This window comes from Sphaeramia orbicularis, chromosome 4, assembly GCF_902148855.1.
Source record: "Sphaeramia orbicularis chromosome 4, fSphaOr1.1, whole genome shotgun sequence".
NCBI lineage: Eukaryota > Metazoa > Chordata > Actinopteri > Kurtiformes > Apogonidae > Sphaeramia > Sphaeramia orbicularis.
In genome coordinates, this window is record NC_043960.1 from 43742846 (window position 1) to 43767331 (window position 24486).

Sequence of the window (24486 nt, forward strand, 5' to 3'; positions counted from 1 at the left end):
TCTGATATAATAATCCTCAACTGAGATTTTAAAAACATTTACATGATCAGTGAGTTAAATATAGGAAAATACCTGATGTACACTGAAAAAACACAAAATACAGAGAATAATATGATAATAAATGGATATAATTTAACCAGTCTGTACTAATTCAAGAGAACTCTTGGAAACACCACAGAAGTAGCACTGGGTCTTTATGGGTTAAATTTAAATACTAATTTAATTTATATACTTTGTGTACTCAGGCACAGAAAACCGAGGCAGTTTATACATTTCCAGAGTAATTAAAATAAAAGTTGACTGAAAAATGAATTCCTTTCAGATTTATTTTGAGTTTGATTGATGGATAACTGTGAAGTTTGGTTTCTTGAAAGGAAAAAAATGTATAGTTGAAGTACATCAGTCATGTTGACTAATATTTTTTGTCTTCTGCTCATCTAGGAACTTCAAATGATGTAATTCTACTCAAATATCTCAAGTTTTAGTGGAAAACACTTAAAATACACCCCCGCCCCCCCCCCCCCCCCCCCCAACGGTCCTCAGTCAGAGGGTAGAATGGGTTTAAAAAAATTCAAAAATTTTTTTGTGTGTTTCTACAAACTGAGGTGGAAAATGACATGAGCCTGCCACCTACTGTTGTGATTGGGCATTCATTTGTCTCTAAGTATAGCAGAAAGGGTGGTCCTCACTTCTCAGGTTAATTTACTCGGACCTCACTCCTTATGCTGTACAGGAATGTGTGTGTGTGTGTGTGTGTAAATATATGTGTGTGCTGTAAAAAGCACACATGCATGTTTGCCTTTGTGTGACTGATTACATTGGGATCTTGTGTAAACAGGACAGATTCTAGTGTGGCTTTGAGTGTGTGTGCAGGCGTGTGAGTGTGCACACATACAGTATGAAAGTGTTGAAAACTGTGTGTACAGTATGGGTCTCTCTTTGTGTGACTTTTATATTAGTGTGTGTTATATGAATGCATGGTTAGCCAATCCTGACATTTATATTTGTAGAAGTACACCCTGTACTGTAGAAAGTGAGGCTATGTTGACTTTATCTTTAGGCCAGTATTTAAATATACTATTTACTCAAAAACAGGCTAAATTTACATGTAATAAATATTGCAGTCAATCAAATCCAACTGTAAATCATTGATAAACTGTATAATATTGAGTGGACTTTAAAAATAGATTCAAGTTACTGATTTCAGTCATTTTTAAAATTATACATCATTGTTTTACATAATATGTCATAAGTTAATAAAGTTTAATGACACTTTGATCACTTTGTCTGATGCATTACATCTATTTATAATAAGGTATATATTTCATTGATGTAAAGCTTGTAAAGACTAAGACATATTAATTAAGTGGAAGTGTGCAGGTGTGTGCAACAGCTATATATTCAATCATATTTATGCACCTGTAGATCAACATACAGCCAGAATATAGTGGAAATATGTCTTTTTCAGTAAACAAAACAAAACAAAATGACAAAAATATATTAAAAGATTTAACTTTTTTTAAAAGAAATCAACATGCAACATTTTAACACTGTGTGTAACTTTAGCATTTACTTGTTTATTTATGTGGTGCAGAGCGTAGATGTTTTGTACTTAATGAATTTATGATGTTTGTATGTATTTGTTTTTAGCATCAGCAACAGGTGGTCCAGGCGGTGGAGAGGGCCAAGCAGGTCACGATGGCTGAACTTAATGCCATCATCGGGGTGAGTCACCTCCATTCTTCATGAAAATACAAACACACACACAAACACGCACACACACACACACACACACACACAGATCAACTACAGATTGATGTGACTAAACAGTAGTTGCTTTTCCATTGATCCTCACATTGTGTGAATATAACTTGCACATAATAATTTGCCTAATGGTAAAACAACAATTTTGCCAAAACTCGTTTTTCAATGAAAAGTTTTTGCGCTTGCAAGACGTGGTTTTCTGGGTGTAGTGAAATTGATATATCGCTCAAAAGTGCAATGGAAAGAACTTTTTGCACAATTAGTCACATGAACAAAAAAAAATGGATGTAGATGGATGTTACAACAAGCGAGGAAGAAAAGTTTTAAAACAAACATGGTGCCGTATGAGTGGACACACGAGGAAACTGAATCATTTTTTAATTTAGTACGGGATAGAGGGGCAACGAGCATTCTAGATTCAAAACAACAGAGAAATACAGGCATTTTCCCAAACCTAGAGGGTGCTATGAGAGAAATATGAACATATTTGTAAATCAATGCGATATTTATGTTTGTTGTCATGTTTATGGAATGACTTCTCGTGACATGTCGTGATAATAAATAAACAAATCATTACATTTGCGATTTAATGGAAAAGCTGACATTGCACACTTCATTTAGTAAATATCGGTAAAGTTTTGCGCATATGTCCAATGGAAAAGCGACTAGTGAGATTCATACCGCACCATCACTAAAGGTGTCTGAGGATGATGAATGTAGATGCGGTCAGGCGTGGGTCATTTATACAGCTGTTAGTCACCAGGAAATGCAAGATGGGACCTTTGATATCATGCTATGTATGCCAATGCCAATGCACTACTTCAAAGTTAGTTTCAATAACTGAAAATTGGCTTTGAAATATTACTCATATGTTCACAGCCAACCTGTTAGAATCAGATGTTAAGGAGTGTCTGATCTGGAGTGTTGGGTGTGTTTGTGAGTAAAACCAGATGGATGGCTATTGGCAGCAAATGCAATATTGTGTCCTGTTTAACAATTTTATAGGATGCTGTTGCCAGCTTTGGACAGTTTTAAATGGATATATACAAAGATGTTATGAGTCAGTGCTTCCATTAAAATAACCTACAATTAGTGATTTATTGTTGCTCTGAGGCCCTCCACTACTGTAGTAACAGTGTTGGCAAATACCACAGATAATGATTTAAGAGAAAGAAATCTGATGTTATTTTAGGATCCATCAGTATTAATGACATTAAATCTTTTCAGAGCAGTGATCGCATTAGTTTCTGTGTACCGTACAACAGTATACATTAATTACAGCTCTGTTTCAAGGTCTGTGTTCATTCATTCACTCCTCATTAGTCTCTCTGAAGAGTAAAGTACTCCTACCATAATAAAATTCTAATTAACACATACGCACTATCACAATAAATACATCCTGCAATTAAAAAATACTTTGTGTGTGTATGTGTGTGTGTATATATATATATATATATATATATATATATATATATATATATATATATATATATATATATATATATATATATATATATGTATGTGTGTGTGTGTGTGTGTGTATATATATATATATATATATAGGATACATATATATATATATATATATATATATATATATATATATATATATATATATATATATATAAAAGAGGTGCAATGGTACAGGTAGCCCACGGTTCGGTCCGTACCTTGGCTTTTGGGCCATGGTTTCGGTTTGGTTTCGGCACGTGTTTTGTGCATAAAGAGAACAGTTTTTTTTCTCCCAAAAGTATGTTTTTGTTTTGTTTGTCAGCAAAAACTGAATTTCACAGTAGGAACAAATTATATCATTGTACTGAATAAAATATCACTCTCTGGTCTGAACAACAGAACCCTTTCTTATTCCTTGACTACTTGTATACAGTCGTATAAAACAGACAGGTGCACACATAGGACCCAAAGGGGGCTTTTATAAAACAAGTAAATTCCTGTTCTGCATTGGGATGTAAAAGAAAATGGTGGTATAAAAACGCCATATAATCTACCGTACGCTTTTCCTTGTGCTAGCGTTGTTACGGTATTGTATGTGTGTCAGAGTCCTGCACTGGGTCAGGTACCTGCAGGAACTTACAAGTGAGTTACTGTGTAGACTGTGTTTAATCACGGATCGGGTCGGGTTGCCGGTCTAATGTACATGGATGGTTTGGAAAAGTGGTGGATCTGGGCAGGACTCTGGTGTGTGTTGAGTCTAAATCCACTACTCTGTTCACTGTCTGTCACTGAGGAGCGGGGCCTCACTGTGCTGCATGCTCACACGCATGCCCAGAGAGAGAGGGAAAGACTTGAGGGGGGGACTTCCACCTTTCGCTGTCAACACAAAATCAATTGCAAAATTGAAAAGTTGTGGCTCATAAGGGCAGATTATCATGTGCAGGGCAGACCAAACGGAACACGGTTTTTCTGAGTACCGTTGCATCCCTACTATACATATACATATATATATATAGTCAAATTGTCCCAGTAAAAACCATTAAAGAGCACAGCACTGAAAAATATGAATTTGACTCCAACAGGCTCAAAAATGTTGGGACAGGGACAAAATAAGACTGAAAACTTTATAGAATCTATTCTGTCAGATTTCACAAGTATCAGGTTATTTGGGAACAGGTGAGGGATCGTGATTGGAGCATCCACCAACCACTGAGTCTTTACAAGGCTCAAAAATAATATTTCTCAACACAAAACGAAGAAAACAATTTCAATATTTCACTGTCAACAGTAAATATTCTGGTAGTCAGAGGAAATCTCATTACATAAGGTGGACACCACTGTTGAGTGTGTTTGAGCATCGTATGAGAAATCATCCTGATGAACATACATGTATGGGCTTAGGAGGATTTTGGAAAATGGTTGTCATTAAATACAGTTCAGTTACTATAACTATAACTATATCAGTTCTGTGCCGACATGCCACAGACTTCCATGGACTCAGGTAGATTTCAGATGCGTATATGTTTCAGCTTGTCTTCGGGACAAACAGACTTCAGGTTCTATATAAACAATCCATGAAGACTGTTATCAGCGAAAGGTGCAAAAGCAGCATCTGTGATGGTCTGGGGCTGCATCAGTGTCCATATGGCTGACCTCTATATGTGTGAAGGAAGCATGAAGACTCAGATTGGAATCTCACAGAAACACATTCTGCCATCACTGTGACATCGTTTCGGTGAAGTCTGCTGGTTATTTCATCAGACGATACCTTCTGCCCCTGTTCCAACAGTGGTTTCATAGTCACATCATGGTGGTGTTGGACTGTCCTGTCCACAGTCCACATCTGTCTCCTTTGGAAAATATATTGGCATCATGAAGAGGAGAATCAGACGATGGCAGCACAGACTGTTAAGCAGCTTAAGTCATGGAAAAATTGACAAAATATTCTTTGCAAAAATGCGCCAAGTTCCCCATGATTAATAAGTGTAATAAAAAGGACAAGTGATCCTACAGTGGTAAACATGCCTCTGTCCCTGCTTTTTTGAGTGTGTTGCAGTCATCAAAATCCAATTATTTTTAACTTTGAATATAGATCTAAACAAATTAAAAGGCACCGTAGTGAATTTTCTATTTCAAAAGATCACATATACTAGCACTTCCATCTGGTAACTTTAGCCCGTTGTCAGATACATGTGAGTACTAAGTCACTGCTCCGTCAGTCATGGTCACTGACATGTTTCCTCCTTCATGGGCTGTTCCAGCACCAGTAGTGACGTAGACTGCTTGTATTGTCTGATTACCTGGGCTGAGATGGACTGGTCACTGACCCCGTACAGCATACACCAGTCTAAGATGACACATGATCGGCCAGTGCTGGGTGGTGTCTCTAGGACAATGCTGGAGTGTAAAGCTTACGGCTGCACAAACAACAAGCGCAAACACATGCTTTAACTCAGTCTCTCTCACTGACTGCTGTTTGTTTACTCGCACTCATTGCCTGGAAACAAAGATGGTACGTCACTTCTGGCTGCCCCCACAGGTGCTGCTCCCGCCCATAATTCACATGATAAAAAGGTCCAGTGTGGTGCATTTATGGCAATTTCTTTTTTTTTTTTTTTTGTTATGAATTTGTGCCGCTCTCACTTATAATACACAAAGCACAATTAATGTTGTACGCGAGACCAGTATAGGTACACTTTAAAAACTCAGTTTTTTGTTTTAATTGGATTTTTGAAAAATTGTGCATATTTTGTATACAACCTATACATACACACTGTCACATGCACATATAGTCTGTTTACTACATGTACATACACACTCACAGACACAGTAAAAGCCCTGAGAGCTGCAGTAGATGGTGCTTTCCAGTGCTTGTCAGAGCTCTGATCACATTACTGTCTACTTAAAGCCCTTTGTTCCTCCCAGCACTACAAACACCGCTGTCTCTGAGGTGTGTGTGTGTGTATATATGTGTCTAACACACTAGCTTGACAAAACAACACACAGAAACACATCATAATGTTCCCCTCAGGATAATAGCCTTTCTTTATCTGTAGCTTCTCCTTTTGTCTTTCTCTCTCCCTCTGTTCATTTTCTCTCTGGGTTTTCTCATTCTGTCTTTTGTAATCTTTTATCTCTCTCTTCCTCTTACGTTGACTCTGTCCTTATTTTCTCCTCTGTTCTCATTTTTATCTTCTGCTCCTGAAACACTTTTCTTTTCCTTTCGGCACTCATTTATCCTCTTCTCCCACCTTCTCACTCCTGTACATCCATCTCCCATCTTCTTCACTTTCCATTGCTTCCATCATCATTTCTTTCTGTTCCTCCCCATTATTTCACTTCTGAGTCAAACATTTTTTTCCCACCTATTTTACCTTTCTGTGTTTCCCTGAGCTTCGTCTTCCTCCCTTTTTCCCCCATAAAACCACATTTACTCCCTCATGCTTGTTACTTTTTATTTCTTTACTTTGTGGTTTACATCTTCCCTCTCCCGGTGATTTAATTCCCTCCTCCTCATCTTTCCTTTTGTTCTTTGTTGTCCTTGGTGTCCATCTCTCCCACCTTTTAATCAACTAATACCTCCTAATACCTTTAACTTCCCATCTCCCCTCATCTTTTTTTCCCCTCCCTCACTGTGGAGTGTTCCATGTGGATTTTATTTCATTATTTCTCGCCCTCTGAAAAGCTTGACCTGCTAATTTTCTCTGTTTTTTTTCTTCATCCTTTCCACTTTGTCCTGTTACTTTCTCCTGTTCATTGTCTAACCCTTTCTTCCTGACCCTATTTTTTCTAACAACCCACCCCATTGTATGACCCCCCCTTCCCTCCCTGTTCTCCCCCTGCCCGCTCCCTCTTTTCCCTGTGGCCACAGCAGCAGCAGCTCCAGCACCTGTCTCACCACGCCCCTGGCATCCCCCTGACACCTCACCCATCAGGCCTGTCCCTGGGTGCGGGGGGCTCAGGGCTTCTGGCTCTGACTGGGGCTCTGGGAGTGTCAGCCCACCTCGCCTCCAAAGATGAACGCAATCATCTTGATCCAGAACATCTCAGAGGTAAGAACTGCAGAAATTTAATGCTTCATGTTTATATGTTCAACCCTGACATTGACCTAAATATAAGTTATGCTGAAAAATTACAAGTGTTGCCCATATTACATAATTTTGTAATTTTCAGGCAGTAGTAACCCAATATTTGTTACTAAAAATACTATGGGCCAAATCCACAGTGACCTCTGCCAACCTATGCAGATATAATCACACTGTTTAAGTTTTACACCTGATTTGTCCTGTTTAGCGTTTGCTATTTCTAGGCTTTTCTTAATGTTTCATCAGACAGATTTGTCCATAATGAAAACTGCAGAGAGCTAAAACACTCACCCGTACAGTATGTGTGTCAGAGATTCACACACAATCACAAACCAGCATTCTTTTATGTTATGTTTTTGGTGCTCTAGTATTTTACATGATAGTACATATAACAAATTAAAGACCCAAACATCAAATCATCTACTGATGTAAAATGTTTAATACCTGTTGATCCACTAATCCCATCAATACATGTAAATTATTGGTGTAAAATGCAGTTTGTCATCTTTTCATGGTCATCATATTTGACCCATTTGGAAAATATATAGTAAGATATAGTAGATATAGTAATCCTCACCTTTACTCTGAACTGTCATGAACATCTATATGATTAGTAAATTAGATGTAGGAAAATACATGATTTTCACTGAAGAAAACACAAAATACATGAGATAATATTACAATAAATGGTGACAAATCAATTAAGGATTGTTAAATATAGAGAAAAATTCATTTTGGAACTGCCACAAATGTTAAACTGAGTCCTTATTGGTTAATGCTATTCAGGCACATTTGAACATGTTTCATTAAGGTCTAAATCTTAAAGTAATATCATTCAGTTGTCACTGAGTTTATCAAAGATTTGGTCCAACCATTAGTAGTTTTAGTTTTGTTTGGTGCTCACAGCTGGTAGCAGGGCATCTCCAAACTCCAAAAGAGGCCATGCGCATGTACACATGGCACAGCTGCAACAACTTTATTGATCCCAGATTACCAAGGATCTGGCTGTAATTAATGCTGTTTTCTGTTGCTGTTAGAATACAGATGATACTTTTATATGTGTAGCCAAAAAAAGCAGCTTTCAGCCCTGTGAGGAAAGTTTTATTTTTAAGAAGGCGAAAGTGTGAAAAGCCTCTGACCCTCCAGATCCCCCTCAATGTTTGACTGAAGATTTCACCTTTGAGATGATGATGATTAAACTTTAATTCAGTATCAGTTAAGCCTCGCAAAGTTGAGAATTTCAGGATGAAGAGAAAGGTAGAAAGAGGAGCGAGTGTCGGAGCAGTTATTACCAGCCTAGCTACATGTTGTAATTTGCACTAGTCTTATGTGAATTAGGTTTAGCAACAAAGCTTATTTGCATAGAAAGGAGCAGGTGTTGCGATGAATGCAAATTGTATGAATGAATATGTCCTTTTTCAATGAGTTTTGCGAATTACACACTAGCTTTGTGTCTCATTTAGAGGTCGCAAAAGCAGAGCAATATTTTGTGGATCTGACCCTATAATATGAATGTCATGTTCTTGTCAATGTGTTATGTTAAATTTAATTTCACCTAAATGTACATTGGATGGCAGCAGCATGTTCCTAGGGTTACTCTGATTTTGGAGCAGTTCAGTGTTAATGGGTAACATTTCAGAAGTCTAAACAGTGTCATCCTACTGCAGTGATGTTGGTTTTGTTTCAGGTAAGAAGAAATACTTTAGTACTGAGAATCAATTATGTCATAGAACATTTTGAGAAGATGTTTACCAAGTTCAGAACAGCTGGGTTAGAGTATTATCATCTGGAAAATCATCCAGAATGAAACCATTACACTGTTTTTAATTGAACTAAATGAATTCATTTTTCGTGCCCACCAAACAGCAGCAGAAGGAACCTCTGACTGCACAGTACAAGCAGATCATTTTATCACTTCAGAATATAGAAATTCCAAAGTAGTACTATACATCTTTTGTTGCAGGCAGCTTTTATGTAATTTTGTGCAGCAGATCACCTTTTGGACTGAATTTGAACTTGCTTGTTTAGATTGCTGTCATAATATGGACCAAAGTATGTATGACACTTTGAGTAAATGCAGGAGAAATGCTTTCTCCAATGAACTTTCATTCACCCTGATAGAATATCTTATCTTTTGCACTCTGTTTCAGGCACCAAGCCAAGAGAGAATTTCTCATGAATAAACTGAGAGCTTGAAAGTAAAAAAAAAAGAGGAAGTGAGAGAAAGTCAAAAGGGAGAAAGAGAAAGAAAGATCAATGTGTTCATATTGGTGTGTTAAGCATCAGTGTGGGAGCTTATGTATGTCTGCAGCTCTCTGTGTTTCTCTTCTTACATACAAAAGAAAGAATGAGTGAAAAGATAGTGAGCGCTGACAGAGGCAGCAGTGGAGGAAGACAGTGTGCTTTGTGTGGTTGGAGGGTAGAGTGGGAAAGATAGAGGAGGGAGAGGAGGCTGGAATCAGGCACAAAAGCAGGTCTGTATCTTTATTAGAGAGGAGCAGTTGTAGTTCGGCCTAACCTTGGCTGACTGGGGGACTGTGTTGTTATTATTATCAAGACTGACGTCAAACTTTCTCTCTTTTCCCCTTTTCTCCTCCACTGTGACTCTCTTTTTTTTCTCTCTCCTGTTCTCTTTCTTTCCCTTTCTCTGCCCGATCCCAGAGGGAGCACCCAGCAGGGTGAGTAGCTGTGTGTGTTTATGTGTGTACGTGGATATAAGTGTTGTGTACACCCACATTTCTGTGTGTGTGTGTGTGTGTGAGGGTGTGTGTGTGTGTGTGTGTGTGTGTGTGACAGTGATAAACTAAGGGAAATGGAGACATACTATAAAGTAGCCTCTGAAAAAGGCTGTGTATTTCTGGAGCACAGCCAAGAGCAGCACAGCTCTACACCAACACAATAGCTGCAGAGCGCTATCAACCTTGAGCTTCTCAAGGTTTTTGACATCACACTAACATCTGAGCTCACAGCATTTCACTGTTATCTGGAAGAAAGGACAATTTGAGTAAATGGATGAACAAGCAATTGTTTGTTTATTGGCAACATAAATGTTCTGGTAATCTAGAAGACTTACAGAACAAGTGAAAGGATTAGAAGTCAGCTAATGGCAAACATTCCCCAAACACTCCAGTTTGCATGGTAAAACTGAGCAACTCTAACTCAACCACATAAGGGAATTAGGTAATCAACAGAAAAAAAGAGCTATAGTTTATGAAAAAAAAAAAAAAAAAGACAGCGCAGATATTCAGTTAAAAGTTAACATTAAAGGTACAATTACCATCACTGCCAGTAATGGAACTGAGATTAAAGCCTCACATTTTTTTGGTTTTGTCTTGTTTTTTGCATATGCCCATGCATGCTGCATCTCCAGAAGAAACTCAGTTGAGCAAGAATGACAGAATGTCGCAAACGTTTTCACAAATGTTCACTTGGACAGAAGGATTAACTAAAAGCTTCTTGTGGCCAAAGGTCAAGGTCACTGTTACCTTATATTGTCCTTTCGAATGAATGCAGTATCTCAAAAACACGTTCAGGCAATTGTATTGTTATTATTATTATTATTATTATTATTATTATTATTATTATTATTATTATTATTATTATTATTGTTATTGTTATTATTATTATTAGCATTAGCATTAGCATTATTAGCATTATTATTATTAGCATTTTAATGTGTGGAAACATGCACCCATAGCTCTCAAAATACATTCCTCTTAAACTATGTGCTAATTTCCAAAACCAGTCATAGAAAAATTGTGTAAAAGGGATGAAGCAGGAGGCAGTGATTATATATATTTTTTTTTTCCTTTTGGCATAGTCACGTTCTTTATACTTGTCTCAGGCTTCATCTACAATAATACATTTTCATTTTAAAATGCTATTTTAATGATCTACATCACACAGTCACTTTAATAATTGTTTTATTCAAACATTCAGCCATACCTGAAACACATAAAACCACAGAACCAATAACATGACTGTGAATGGAATCAGATGTATCATGATGAAAAGCTAAACTGAAGTTCACACCAGCTGATAAAAGCCAAAATTGCACATGTTAATATAACAGATGGTACTCGAGGGGGACATCTTGTTGTCTTCCCAAAAATTATCATGTGACAGGGTGCGCCAAATAAGAAGGCAGGAATGTTGGTACGTGCATCATTGTTCCAAAGTCTCTGTTTTTGTCCATTCACATTACAACACAAACCCAGATTTTATAACCAAAACAGGGTCAGCAGTGTCTCTGAAATTGTTTTTTAGGGATCCTAGTGTGAAGTTATTAAATTAAAATTAAAAATATATTAATTTGAACATATCCTCAGTTTTTTTTTAATCCATCCTTGGAAATATTAATAAAAGTAATAAACATTTAAAAAGGAAACGTATACATGTTAATGTTCCCTCTCAGGTCTGCACATACTGGTGTATATCACCGTAGTTAAAAGTCTCTTTTAATGACCTGGAGAATTAATGCTAGTTAATTGGCTGATTGAAATTCAGTGGGCGTCTATAGCTTGTTCTGTTCTCTGTGGCTTTATGGAAACACTGTGAACATTTTCTTACTGTACTTGCTGCATGGACAGCTGGCTTCATCAGGATAAATGTTGATAAGGCACAGAGAGCAAAAAGAGGAGGAGGGCTAGAGGGAGATGAAGAGTGAAATTGAAAAAGAAAAAAAAAAGAAAGAGACTAAAGAGGAGGGAAGAAGAAACAAGAAAGTAGGGAGGGAAAGGTTGTTAAAAAATAGCAGTGAAGTCTTTGTTGTGCCTTTTATTGCTGAATGAAAATGATTTAAGAGTGCTACTGACTTTAGTTGCACTCCTCTTTCCATATCTGCAATGAAACCCTGAGCATAATTAATTGTTAAACACAATGCTGATTGTTGAGCACCAGCAAAAATATTTCTCTCCTTAGCTGAGGTTAGTGTTGAACTTAGCCGAGCATGACGGCGGTGGAGGGAGGAGGTAAAGTGAGAGAGAGAGCGAGAGAGATGCATGTTAGTATATGTTGGCGCACCATTAAAACATCCTTTAGTTTAAAATGAAAGGGAGAAAGGGACATCAAGAGGAAGTCATGAAAGAAGAAAGAAGAAGAGAGGGAAGTTTGTTGAGCTGCACTGAGGTCCATTGTGTGGTTGGTCCTCTCCTCTGTCCAGCTCTCCTTCCTGTGGGCTCCTTCCTGTGTTCAAACCTCACTGTTTTTGTCCTCTCCACCCGCGGGACAAGAATAACAAGTGGCCCTCACCAAACCTCTGGCCTCTGCACCAGCGCAAAACCACACAGTGCTTTGATTGGTTTTTCCCAGCACCAGACCGTGGCTGTATTAGTAATATGCCTGCACAGCTTTATTGCCCATTAATGAGAGTCATATTTTACATGAAGACTGGTGTGTCGAGGGGAGAGCACTAATTAGCTTTATGGGCTGTCCTGTGAGCTTCTTTCTGTGTACGACTTAACCTGCGCTGCTTACGTCTGCGCTTCTTCTGTTTTTTGTTTTGTGACTTGTGTGTGTGTGTATGTGTGTGTGTAATGGATGGACTTTTCATTGTCTTTGCCAAGGAATAGGCTGCAGAGATGCTTCCCCAACTTTTATAATCTACTTATTTTGTTTATGGGATGTTCATCTCTTTGTTTTAACTTGACTTCAGCATTTCCACTGATAAGGTTTCACCGTGGTACACCGCCGCAGCAAAATCCTTGCCACCACACCATACATTTGATACAAAAAAATCATCACTGACACATTAGACTTATTATGCATATGTATGATATATAATAGGCCTACTATTTTCAATAAGAAGCCGCGTGCTCCATGCCACTGTACGATTTTTAACCCCATATTTTTTTTTACCCCCTAAGAATTATGCGCATGCTCGACGGTTTGGAGCATTCTTTTCAATGTAAACATCCGGTAGTGAAACCTGTTGTACTGAATTTACCCCGTTTACTTATCATTTACTATAGTAAAGTTTACTTTTATTTGGATATTCAGAACTACACAGTGAATAGGGATAAAAATAATATGGGTGTAAAACCAGCATGCTGCATGATGTACCAAATTTACCCATGTTGTACACGTGCAAAAACACTGGAAGTACAAAAAATAACACGGGGGTAAAAATTGTACGTGACACCACACCTTTCTGAGGTAACCGGAAGATCAGAATGTGAAGGATTTTTTTCTACACTGAGTAGGCCTACTTATTGAATATGTAGGACAAAAACCGGCCAATCCGCACACACAGATTCCACAGGAAACACTGCTTGACTTTAACCTGGGAATCAAACCAGGTCAGTTTAGCGCTGCTCTGATTGGCTGTAGGTCTGCCCAATCGCATCCAAATGTATTTTGGCCTGAGCTTGTTTTTAACATGTCTTAGAAATCAAAACTGATCCGAGACTAGACCCAGACTAATTCTCATTTAAGAATTAGCCTGGCAGTATCACGCGACTTGACTTCAAACAGTTTTAAACTGATGTATGCCTCTTCCGTGTCTTTTTTCTTCAGAGTAAGTCAGTGTCATCAACAGACAGTCAGCCAAATGAGGAGCGCCAGGGCCCATCTGGAGGGTACACCTCCTCGCAAGGAGGAGCCGAGGCCAAGAGGAGGCGCTGTGATGACAAAGAACCTCTCCCACCACACTCTTATGTAAGCATTTACATATTTATGTTCTGTCAATAGAATATTTACAGGCAAACCCTTTTAGGATGGCTGTGAGAAAATGGTGTCATTTTAGCAGCATGTAATAGGATACAGCAACAAAAGATAAATATTAAATTACAGCAAAAATGTAACAAATATGAGGTGCCTGGGTGACTCACATGGTAGAGTGTGTATCATATGAGCAGAGGACTTATTACAGTGGGTTTGATTCTGGCCTGAAGCTATTTGCTGCATGTCGTTCCCATACTGTTTCTCTCTACTCTCCAATTCTAATTAAGTGAAAAAAAAAAAAAAAATTTGATCTTTAATTGTGTCTGTTGGAGAGCGTGTCCATGAATGTATTTTATGCATGTTGAATTCTTGCAATAAAAAATGTTTGTGAGAATGTCAAAATTTATCAAACTTCCTCAATTTCCACTTACTTGAGGTGGTTTTTGCCTTTTTGTTTTGTTGGAGTGATAATGCACATAATGGAAAGTTATCACATAGCAAGCATGACTGATCAGCTGTAGCATCTTCCTGGATGTTTTCATAAAGCAGGAAAACATAGCTGGTGGTAGCACAGGGCTCAAAATTAACTTTTTGACCTAGGAGCACTGTGCTCCTAACCTAAAAAGTTAGGAGCACAGGCTAAAATCTAGGCGCACCACTATTATATAAAAATTTGGAGAACAAGCAAAACTCTTGGCCATACCAAGTAATATTCCTATATGTATTTAAGCAATGTTAACAACCTAGAATAAAGTATTTGAATAGAGTATGAAAGAAAAAGCTTACATTGACACAGGTGCAAAACCAATTGTCAATGTGTGGTATATACTTTAGTTGGTTCTTGGAGAAGAAAGATGAATCACACCATTATTTGCAACAACCAACTTTTTTATTCATGGCCTAAAGGCCCTTAGTCACTGTGGTCTACACCACGCCTGAAGTCAGGCCTCCTTGACCTGGTGCCAGAGTGTAGGTACTTCCTGACCGCTGGCAGTGCATCGAAGTCATGCAGTGTTGGACCATCCGCAGAGATGCGCACGCGAGGGGGCGGGGGACTAGATTTTCCGCTTCAGTCAGCGGGGCGTGGGAGTTGTTTATTTTCAGCTGACGAGTTACTTCTGCAGCCATTATTCTAGGCGCACGTATTAATTTTTGCTCATTTTTTTATTGGCGCACCGTGCGATCATAATCTCAAAAACAGTCGCACTACCGAAATTCTCAGGCGCCTGCAACCGTAATTCAGTCGCAGTCACGAGCCCTGTAGCAACAGGTAGTGTGGGCTGATGAGGAGACAAAATTATTCCTTGGTCTGAAAAAAAAAAAAAAATTAGAAAGAAAACATCAACACAATGCTCTACTTGTACTCTGTTTACTGTAGAATGCAGCCTGCGTATGACAATATTACACAACGTAGTTAATTTTCATTTTCTTTTTTAGCAACTCTTTCACTACACTTGAAATTTATGGAAGCACGGCTATTGTGTGGGACATTACAGGCCACACTGGTGTCAGGGCCCGCAGCCAATTAGAGTCGTGTTTGGTTTGGATGGGTCCAATAGGGATGAGGAGAGCGCCAGAGGCAATGTAACGCCAGAAGAAAGACAGCCAAGGCAGATAGCTGTAATGAATTAGATGGCTGTGTGTTTGCAGTCTGGAGGATTGATTGACACTGGGAGTCTGTCTGTGCATGACGGCCTCCAGCTAAATCAGTTTGGCATCAACAACAACAGTCCAAATCTCCCCATTAGTTCAGAGCGAGAACAAGCACAGATAGTTTCCACTTTCCTAATGTTTTTTCTCTCTTCCTCTCTGTCGAGCCACATTACAGCCCCCATTTTTCTCTGTTTGCCTTTTTGCTCTTCCGTATCTCTCTCTGTCTCTTTATCGTCGCCTCTCATTTTTTTCGTGCTTTTCACTCTCCCTCTCTGTCTTTTCTGTTTTCTTTTCATTTTTGTTCCATCGCTCAACCCACCCCACTCCCCACCTTTTTTTTTTTATTTATTTATTTATTTTTTGCTTTTGCTGCTTTCCGTTGCTCTCACGCTGTCTGTTTCTGTATTTCTGTTCCAGGCGGGCTGTGCACATAGCCCTGTTTTGGCTTTGTATAATTAGGTACTGATGTCACTCCACACTGATGTCAATAGGAATATCAGGCCATGATCACATCAAAGCACCGTTGCCATGGCGACTAAGTGCCATCGTTCTCACCCTAGAAAAAGGGACAGAGAGAAAAAGAGCGAGTAGATGGCTAGACCAAGAGTGAAAATGTGTCAGGTGGAGGAAGAGTGTTTTGTGTGTCTCTGGGTGTGTGTGAGGAGAGTGAGGGCGGGGGGGGGGGGGGGGGGGGGTGTCGAAGCATGTTTATCTGACGGACATGTTTGCTGAGTCTATGAGGTATATCTATCTGTGTTAAATGTTGTATGGTGGACAGATAACTGAAAGCAAGCAGAGAGGCCAGGTTATTGATATATTGATCTGTGTGTGCACTTGTGCTCTTGTCAGTGTGTGTGAGTGTGAGTCTATCTATGTTATTATTGTCAAAATATACAGTGCTGTGTGAAAGTCCTAGGCCAACATTAGATTTGCTGGATTATCACAAGTTCTAAATGACCACACATGCATTTGTCAGTCTCAGTATAAAGATGCATTTTGAGTATATGTAAAGTATGAACAGCATTAAAAACAAAAGTTTCAGGAAAAAAACAGCTTCAGAAAACAAAGTGGTCGTATTTAATATGACCTCCATTTGCGTTTAGCATTCTCTTTAACTCTTTGTTCAGACAGTGTGGATTTTTGGTTACCAGGTTCATTCAACACATGTCAGATGTTTCTAACTGGTTGTGCTGATTCTTCTCATGGGGTCAGAGGTCACACTAAATAATGACATTAACCTTTAAAACCCATTTAGGTAGTTTTTTGTGTGTCTTTTAAGGTTGTGCTCGTATTTCCAGTATTTTCTTGTTTAATCTAAAGAAAAGAGAATGAGAAATAAATATGTATGATCATTTCGACCTCTCAAATACAACAGATCTAGGCTTTTGCACGGTACTGTAAGTATCGTATCTCAGAGAAAGGCAGAAACATCTGCTGTTTTATTTTACTACATATTCAGATGTTTTTTTGTCTTTCTTTGTTCATCAGGACAGTGATGGAGAGAAGAGTGAAGACAACCTGGTTGTTGACGTCTCCAATGAAGTGAGTTTCTATCTCTGCCATTTATTAAGTAGACCAGTGACATGTACATGTGTTCTGGTACTGTCTCATGTGGACTCTAAAGCAAGGTGTGAACACATTGAAGACCCACTCAGACTTCAGCTGGATGGTGGTGTAGGAAACTGAGAGAAGAAACATACAAATGCAGACTGGTAGACTTGAAATGAAACTTCGTACCATGTTTTAAGCCAACCATGAGCTTAGTTTGTATGTAGAGCAGAAAAATGAGATCCAGTCAGAAGTGACCATTTGAGACACGTGGAGACGTATTTGAAGGTCAGGTGGGAATGGCTGCTCTTAGAACTGTCCAGTTGGACTCAATCACAAACAGTACATATTAATTTTAGGTGTGAATGACAGGTCAGTGATTTAGGAGAATGTCTACCCCAGTTCATACTTCACCAGTTACATATGAGTAAATAGGAGATAACCAGGTCAGAGCAGGAGATTTAATGGAAAAAAAAATGCAAATCCGAAAGTACTGATGTCATGCTGGTCTTGAGAACATGTACAATAACTACTCATCTGACATGACTTAAATAAAAACTAGCTAGCTAATAAGTAGAGATGTTGTAAATTATATTATAACTTTAACCAAATAATAAATTATTGCATAAAAATATGCATCTCAAACACCTTCAGAGTTACCAAATCATACTTTATTACTTAAATATTTGGATTTACATGACAGATAAACGATCTATACCAAGGGGAAGTCCTGTACTAGAATGCACTCATGCTTAGCAAAACAGATTAATGCTACATCTCATAACAGACCACTGTTTGTTAAAGGGTGATATTTACTTTTTTTAAATGGAATTATGCATTTTAAAACATTTCCCTGTGGTCTACATAAGTGCTGTGCTTGGGTCTGAAGTCTTCATTAATTTAACTCCACAGGTCCATGTTCAACCCTATTTCTGAGTAATGAAAGGTTGTTTTGAGCGCTGGCCCTTTAAATGCACATGACCCCACCCCCTCCAGGTTGTTGACGTGCTGCTCTGTCCCGTTCAGCCACTTGACTTCATTAATACAACCAACAACTGAACATTTTAGTTAATCAGCTCGAAGCTTGGACATATTTTCAGTTTTCACTACAACTGCTGCTGCTGACAAACAGTTATGGCGTACTCAGAGAAATGTTCATCTGAAGTCTTGACCTTGTATGTGCAAATATTGTGACGTAACTAAAACGTAACAATTAGGAAGGAATTAAAACAGGTTGTAGAAATCCACTTGATTTTGGCAGAATGAATATAAAGATAGTTTTGCAGCACCTGGAGGGTTCAAATTCAAACTTATGAACTATTAGGGTCCAAATACACATAAATTAACTAAAGGCTAATAAAAGTAGGTTTAACAAAATAAGGCCCTTTAAAGTGGGAAGTTCATCGTTACTCATCTGTATCTTGATATTATCGAATATAACATATATAATCTTCATGTGCTGCATCAGCTGATAGTTTACATCATAGCTCTGTTAGCTTAGCTCTGATGTAAGACAGAAAACAGCCACAGTAAAACCACCAATCATCTGTTTTCTGTACAGTTTGTGTTGTCCGTAACTGTACTAAACATCTACACAAATAGATCTGTTTATCCAAACAAAGTCAGACCTTTCGTAGTCTGAACCGTGGATCAACAAACAAGCAATTTAGCAAAGATGAGAATGTGACATAAAAACTTATATACCTTCATAAACCTCATTATCAATCTCATCCGTGTAGAAGAAACGCTGCAATTTCACCATCAAACTCCATTCTTTTAATTTGGAGCTGTTGTCCAGGGGTGAAAACAACATCGCTTTTAGCTTTTATCACTTTATCACTTTATCACTTTCTTTGACTCTAAAAGTTGTTTCATAAGGATTTTGGCATTAGTTTTTTGTGAGATTGGCAGCGTGACTCACTACTCCCTCTAGTGGTCATATAAGGTAAGGTAAGGTAAGGTAAGGTGAGGTAAGATAAGACTTTACTGATCCCACCATGGGACATTTCACAGTTAACAGCAGCAACAAGCAAGTGCAGAGAAAAGGACAGGAAGAAAAACCACAAACAAGTAAAAAATGAAATATAAAGTGAAAAAATGAGAAATGTGGTATTTATTAAATATAAAATTCCAATCCAACTTTATTTGTAAAGCACTTTGAAACAACCACAGTGGACCAAAGTGCTGTACAGAGGAAAAAAAAAAATGACGGCGGAAAATACAAGAATTGATTAAAATAAATAAATAAATATAAAAATACAGAAGACTAGATAAACCAGAAAAAATAAAAAACAACAAGAATTGAAAACATAAAAAGCTGTACAATTAAAAACAACAACAAATAAGAACTTATAAAATTAAAAGTTAAATATTATTTACGTGTTTACATTCAAAGATGCGTCAGCCTGTTGCTGTGAACAAACTCAGTTCTTATCTGTACAATACAACACACTGACATGATGACATCTGTGTACGTCTTTTTATTGAAACACTTTAAAGTTGTTTTGAGTCTTTTAAAGCAGAAATACTTCATAGAAATCCTTAAAATATAATGCTGTTTCTTGTTATTCAACAAGTGGTTATAAACTCACATATGTAACCAATTTGTTCTCAAATAAATCATACAGCCAAGTAAAAGAATTTCGACCATTAAACCATTTCCTGATCTGAAACTACTTAATGTCTGTGTTTTTCTCCTGAGCTCTTCAAAATATTCCACCTTCACCACCAGTGTTTACTCATAGTTTTCCTCCAGCTCTCCTCTATGGAAAAAAAAGTGTTTCAGTCACTAAAGTCACACTTCAGTCTCCCACACACACACCACACACACACCTCACAGCTACGTCCTTGTGTAAAACCTGTACGTTGCTGTCCTAGAAAATACCTTTGATTTCCTTATGAAAGCCACAACTTACAAGCAGCCTTTATCCTACAGTGGTTCTCACCACCCACACATGAATAAAGCATGAAGCTGATGTTCGGAGGGGCTGGTGTCACTTATGGAATAACTATAGATGTACTTGTCACAGCAGGAACCACCCTCCGTCCTCTCTGTAACCCTGTCTGGATGGATTTCGACGCTCTTGCTGGTTCATTTTCATTTAAGTTTGTCTTGCCTTTTTATGGGAAGCTAAGTCTATTTTTTCTCTCAACTGCTTTTTGACCAATCCAACACATTTTTCTAGGCTGATGTGTTGAAATTACTTTTCTTTGCTGAATTTATTTGGCATGATTACTTGAAAAACAGACAAAATTGTTTCAGATTCTTTTCTCCATCTAAATAATTCAGCCTTACTTTCCCAACCTCGTGTTTTACTGTGCATTTTTTGTTTGTTTTTGCTTGCTTAATGTGGTGTTTTTTTTAATTTTTTGTAACCTTGGGCTTTGTGCGTTTGAGTAGTGCATGTCAAATGTGCAACAAATAAGTCAGCAGCTCTGTTGGTAATTCAGCTTTGTGCTGCAGTTTGCTTGTAAGTAGGAAGAGCTACTATGTAAGCTCATTATCAGCCACCACTGTGTTGTCTCCCTGTGAACCACATCTGTCCACACACATACACACACCCACAAATACGTAGATTCTACCATCTTTTTTTTTTTTTGTTTGATTTTTCTGTGTAATGTTTATCTTTCCGACCTCTTGAAACATTTTTCTGTTCTCCTTTTTTCTTTCTCTTCGTTCTCGCTCCTCTCCGCCGACCTCACCTCCTCCTTTTCTCTCATCTAGATAAGTCTGCAGTCTGCTTCTTTTAATATATGCAAAGCCGTTTATGCCTCTGGAATATTTTAGTTCTTTAAATACTTCGTGCAGTGTACCAAAATATGTTTTATCTAAGCCCTCAGTATTTTGATACTGCTACAAAAGCCCAAGGAGTCTCATGTGTGATTTGGAAAACTGGTACAACAGTGAGAAAAGAGGAAAAAAAATATGACAAATATGGATAATGGCAGAAAAAGGGAGGTTCTCTGGTGAGTAGTGGTGTGTATCTGTGTGTGTCTTTGACTTTCAAGCGGGGAATCCCTAACTTTTTCTGTTTGATATCCTAAAATTGAGTGTCATATCTCCTCTGGGTCCACATATACAGAAGTACGTCATCATGAGTTGCCATAATGTTTATGTTTTTTACTGATTCCTCCACCATCTGTATCCAAATAATATGACATTGGCCAAGTTGTGCTCGCTAGGCAATAACACAAACAGTACAATCTGACAGTCACTTTTTCATATTATGATTTTTTTTGTCTTGTTGTGTTGCTTTGTGTCTTTAAAGTCTTTAAAGTTTTGCCTTTTTGCATCGTTTTCATCTTACTCGTCTACCTTTTTATCTTGTTACAGCTTTTTGTCTTATTACATAGTTTTTGTCACATTGGATTGTTTTCATCTGGTTTTGTTGGTTTTTTGTGTCTTTTACGTTGTTTTTGCCTTTTTACATCCCTTTACGCCATTTTGTCATATTAAGTTAATTCTCTGTTTGTTGCGTTATGTTGTTTTTGTCTTGTTAAATGGTTATGTTTTGTCGTATCACGTTGTATTCATCTTGTTCCATTGTTTTTGTCGTATGTCTTTTATTCTGTTTTTGTCCTGGTATAGTTTGAGCTTGTTACCTAATTTTTGTCTTGTTACGTTTTTTTTTTCTTGTTACGCCTTTTTTTTTCTTTCTTTAAGTTGTTTTCATCTTTTTACATTATTTTCGTCTTGTCACATTGTACTCATACTTGCACGTAATTTTGGCCCATTATGTTGTCACATCATTTTCATCTTGTTTTATGATTTTCACCTTCTTACTTCACTTTATCTTTTTAATATTTATTATGTCTCATTACATTATTTTATCATGTTACATCATTTGTAGAATTCTCGTCTTGTGGCTTTTACATGTTTGTTTTTTTCTTGTCTTGGTGAGGTCATCCTTTTAACCCTATAACGCCAAACGTATCATATTTGATACATGAGTTTTGAACCCCTCTATATGATCGGTGCGATTTTTTTTTTTCTTGAAAAACCTGATGTACACAATTAGATACATGCAATACACAGATAATCCACCAAGGGGGAGGAATTTGTTGACCAATGGCCTTTCCATGACACTACAAGATTGTCATTAATGAGGAAGGAGAAAGAACTTTGCCAATTCTGAAAAGGATTACCAATTTGTTAGACATGTTTGTGTTCAAAAATAATAATATTTGAGCACTGAGAGCCGATGTATCAAAAATTAATACAACATTTAAACGTATACATGGAAATTCTGTCAGTGATTTAATGGTTTAGGCTTTACAGGGTTAAAAATTCTTCTATACAACTGTATTTGTTATGTTTTCTTTATAGAGAATGGAATATGTACAGTGTGTTGAGTGTACATGCCAGTCAGTATCCGTGTGTGGTGTGTGTGTGTGTGGTGTGTGTGTGTGTGTGTGGTGTGTGTGTGGTGTGTGTGTGCAGTTCTGTCTGAGTGTGTATTTGTATATGTACAGGGTGGGAAGCAAAATTTACAATGAACATTTAGTTGTTTTTTCTCAGCAGGCACTAAGTCAATTGTTTTGAAACCAAACATATATTGATGTCATAATCATACCTAACACTATTATCCATACCTTTCACAAACTTTTCCCCATATGAGTAATCAGGAAAGCAAACGTCAAAGAGTGTGATTTGCTGAATGCACTCGTCACACCAAAGAAGATTTCAAAATAGTTGGAGTGTCCATAAAGACTGTTTATAATGGAAAGAAGAAATGACTATGAGCAAAACTATTACGAGAAAGTCTGGAAGATACTATTAAAGAAGAATGGGAGAAGTTGTCACCCCAATATTTGAGGAACACTCGTGCAAGTTTCAGGAAGCGTGTGAAGGCAGTTATTGAGAAAGAAGGAGGACACAGAATAAAAACATTTTCTATTATGTCAATTTTCTTGTGGCAAATAAATTCTCATGACTTTCAATAAACTAATTGGTCATACACTGTCTTTCAATCCCTGCCTCAAAATATTGTAAATTTTGCTTCCCCACCCTGTACAGTACCTCACTATAAATGTGTGTGTGTCTGTTTGAAGAGATGATTGCGTGTCTGTGTGTGTGTGTGGGTGTGTGTGTGTGTGTGTGTCTGTGTGTGTGTGTGTACATATAAAGCACTAAAATGTCTGTGCTGATCACTGTGACCCAGTGAGAAGTGCTTACTGCAGCACTCTGTTCTGGGGGAGGCGGTTGGCTCAACACTGGAACAGACGCTGGGGCTTCGGTGATGAAAGCAGCATGTAACAGCAGCATTATCTCCCAGTCCATGCACTATAGTACTAGACAGTCTCTAATGTTTCATGCAGTGTACCGTGGGCTCTGAGCCCTGAGTCCCTTTACGAATCACGAATCACACTGCACTGGGACACCAGAGGTCATGTTGTACCCATTTATAGTGGAATGTGCTGCTTTTTCCTGTAACTGAGTGTATCTTAAAAACTCTGATACTCCTGCTAGTCTTCAGCAACACCTTCAGCATGTTTCATGAAAGCCTTTTCCATCTGCTGGTACACACAAAGAGGCACAGAGTGTTTCTAAAAGGAGCAACAGCAGTTTTTTTTCAACTTTTTTTTTTTGGCTAAACAGAAGATTGAAGATAAATTTAAAAAGCTCAGCTGTTAACATGAGGAGTCAACATAAGTAGCTCAAAGACACTCAAATTTCCATGGTGATTCACCAAAATAAAAAGGCATTTATACTGCAAATAGTTCTTGAAAATTAAAAGACAGAAAAGGAGGAAAGAAGAGAAGCCATTCCAAGGACAAGGATGAAGATCACATTATGTCAAAGTGATAAGATAAGATAAGACTTTATTTATCCCACTGTGGGGAAATTTCACAGTTAACAGCAGTAACATACAACAAGTAAATACAGAGAAAAGACAGGAAGAAAAAACACAAACAAGTGGAAAAAATTAAAAAATAAGAAAATAAGAAATTTGGTATTTATATAAATATTTATATAAATATAGAATTAGAATTAAAGTTAATGAAATGCAGTGAAATGGACTTGGACTTGAATCCAGAATCTTGAGGCCAAAGACTAGTATTACATAAACAAAATGTCTTCCCCGGCTGAATAGATAAACTCTGAGTGGAAGTGGAAATGCATTTTTAATTTCCTTCCGTCATTTAGGAGCCTAACAGTCCTGCGGGCAGCCCTCCTCACTCCCCACACGGGAACGGGTTAGACCGGGCCCCCACCCTTCGGAAAGAGCTACCGGGCTCCTCGGGTGCAGGAGAGGCCCCTTCAACCCCCAACCCCCGCAGCCCGACTCCAGGGAAGGCCAAGGACCCTGCACAGGTAAGATAA

General features: G+C 37.9%; 1 protein-coding gene across 1 annotated transcript; it reads left to right on the top strand.

Moving 5' to 3' along the window:
• The first annotated feature begins 1455 nt into the window (after positions 1-1455).
• On the top strand, positions 1456-24486 carry LOC115417586 (transducin-like enhancer protein 4). The gene is made up of 7 exons (XM_030131604.1): positions 1456-1467; positions 1651-1725; positions 7088-7268; positions 9963-9979; positions 13815-13955; positions 17103-17156; positions 24310-24486. The coding sequence occupies exons 1-7, from the start codon at positions 1456-1458 to the stop codon at positions 24484-24486; spliced, it is 657 nt and encodes a 218-aa protein (XP_029987464.1).

What these genes read in the sequence shown, in the direction of transcription:
- LOC115417586 (XM_030131604.1), top strand. An exon ending in AACTTAATGCCATCATCGGG is followed by an intron (nt 1,726 to 7,087) that starts GTGAGTCACCTC and finishes CTGTGGCCACAG; the next exon opens with CAGCAGCAGCTCCAGCACCT. An exon ending in CTCTCCCACCACACTCTTAT is followed by an intron (nt 13,956 to 17,102) that starts GTAAGCATTTAC and finishes TTTGTTCATCAG; the next exon opens with GACAGTGATGGAGAGAAGAG.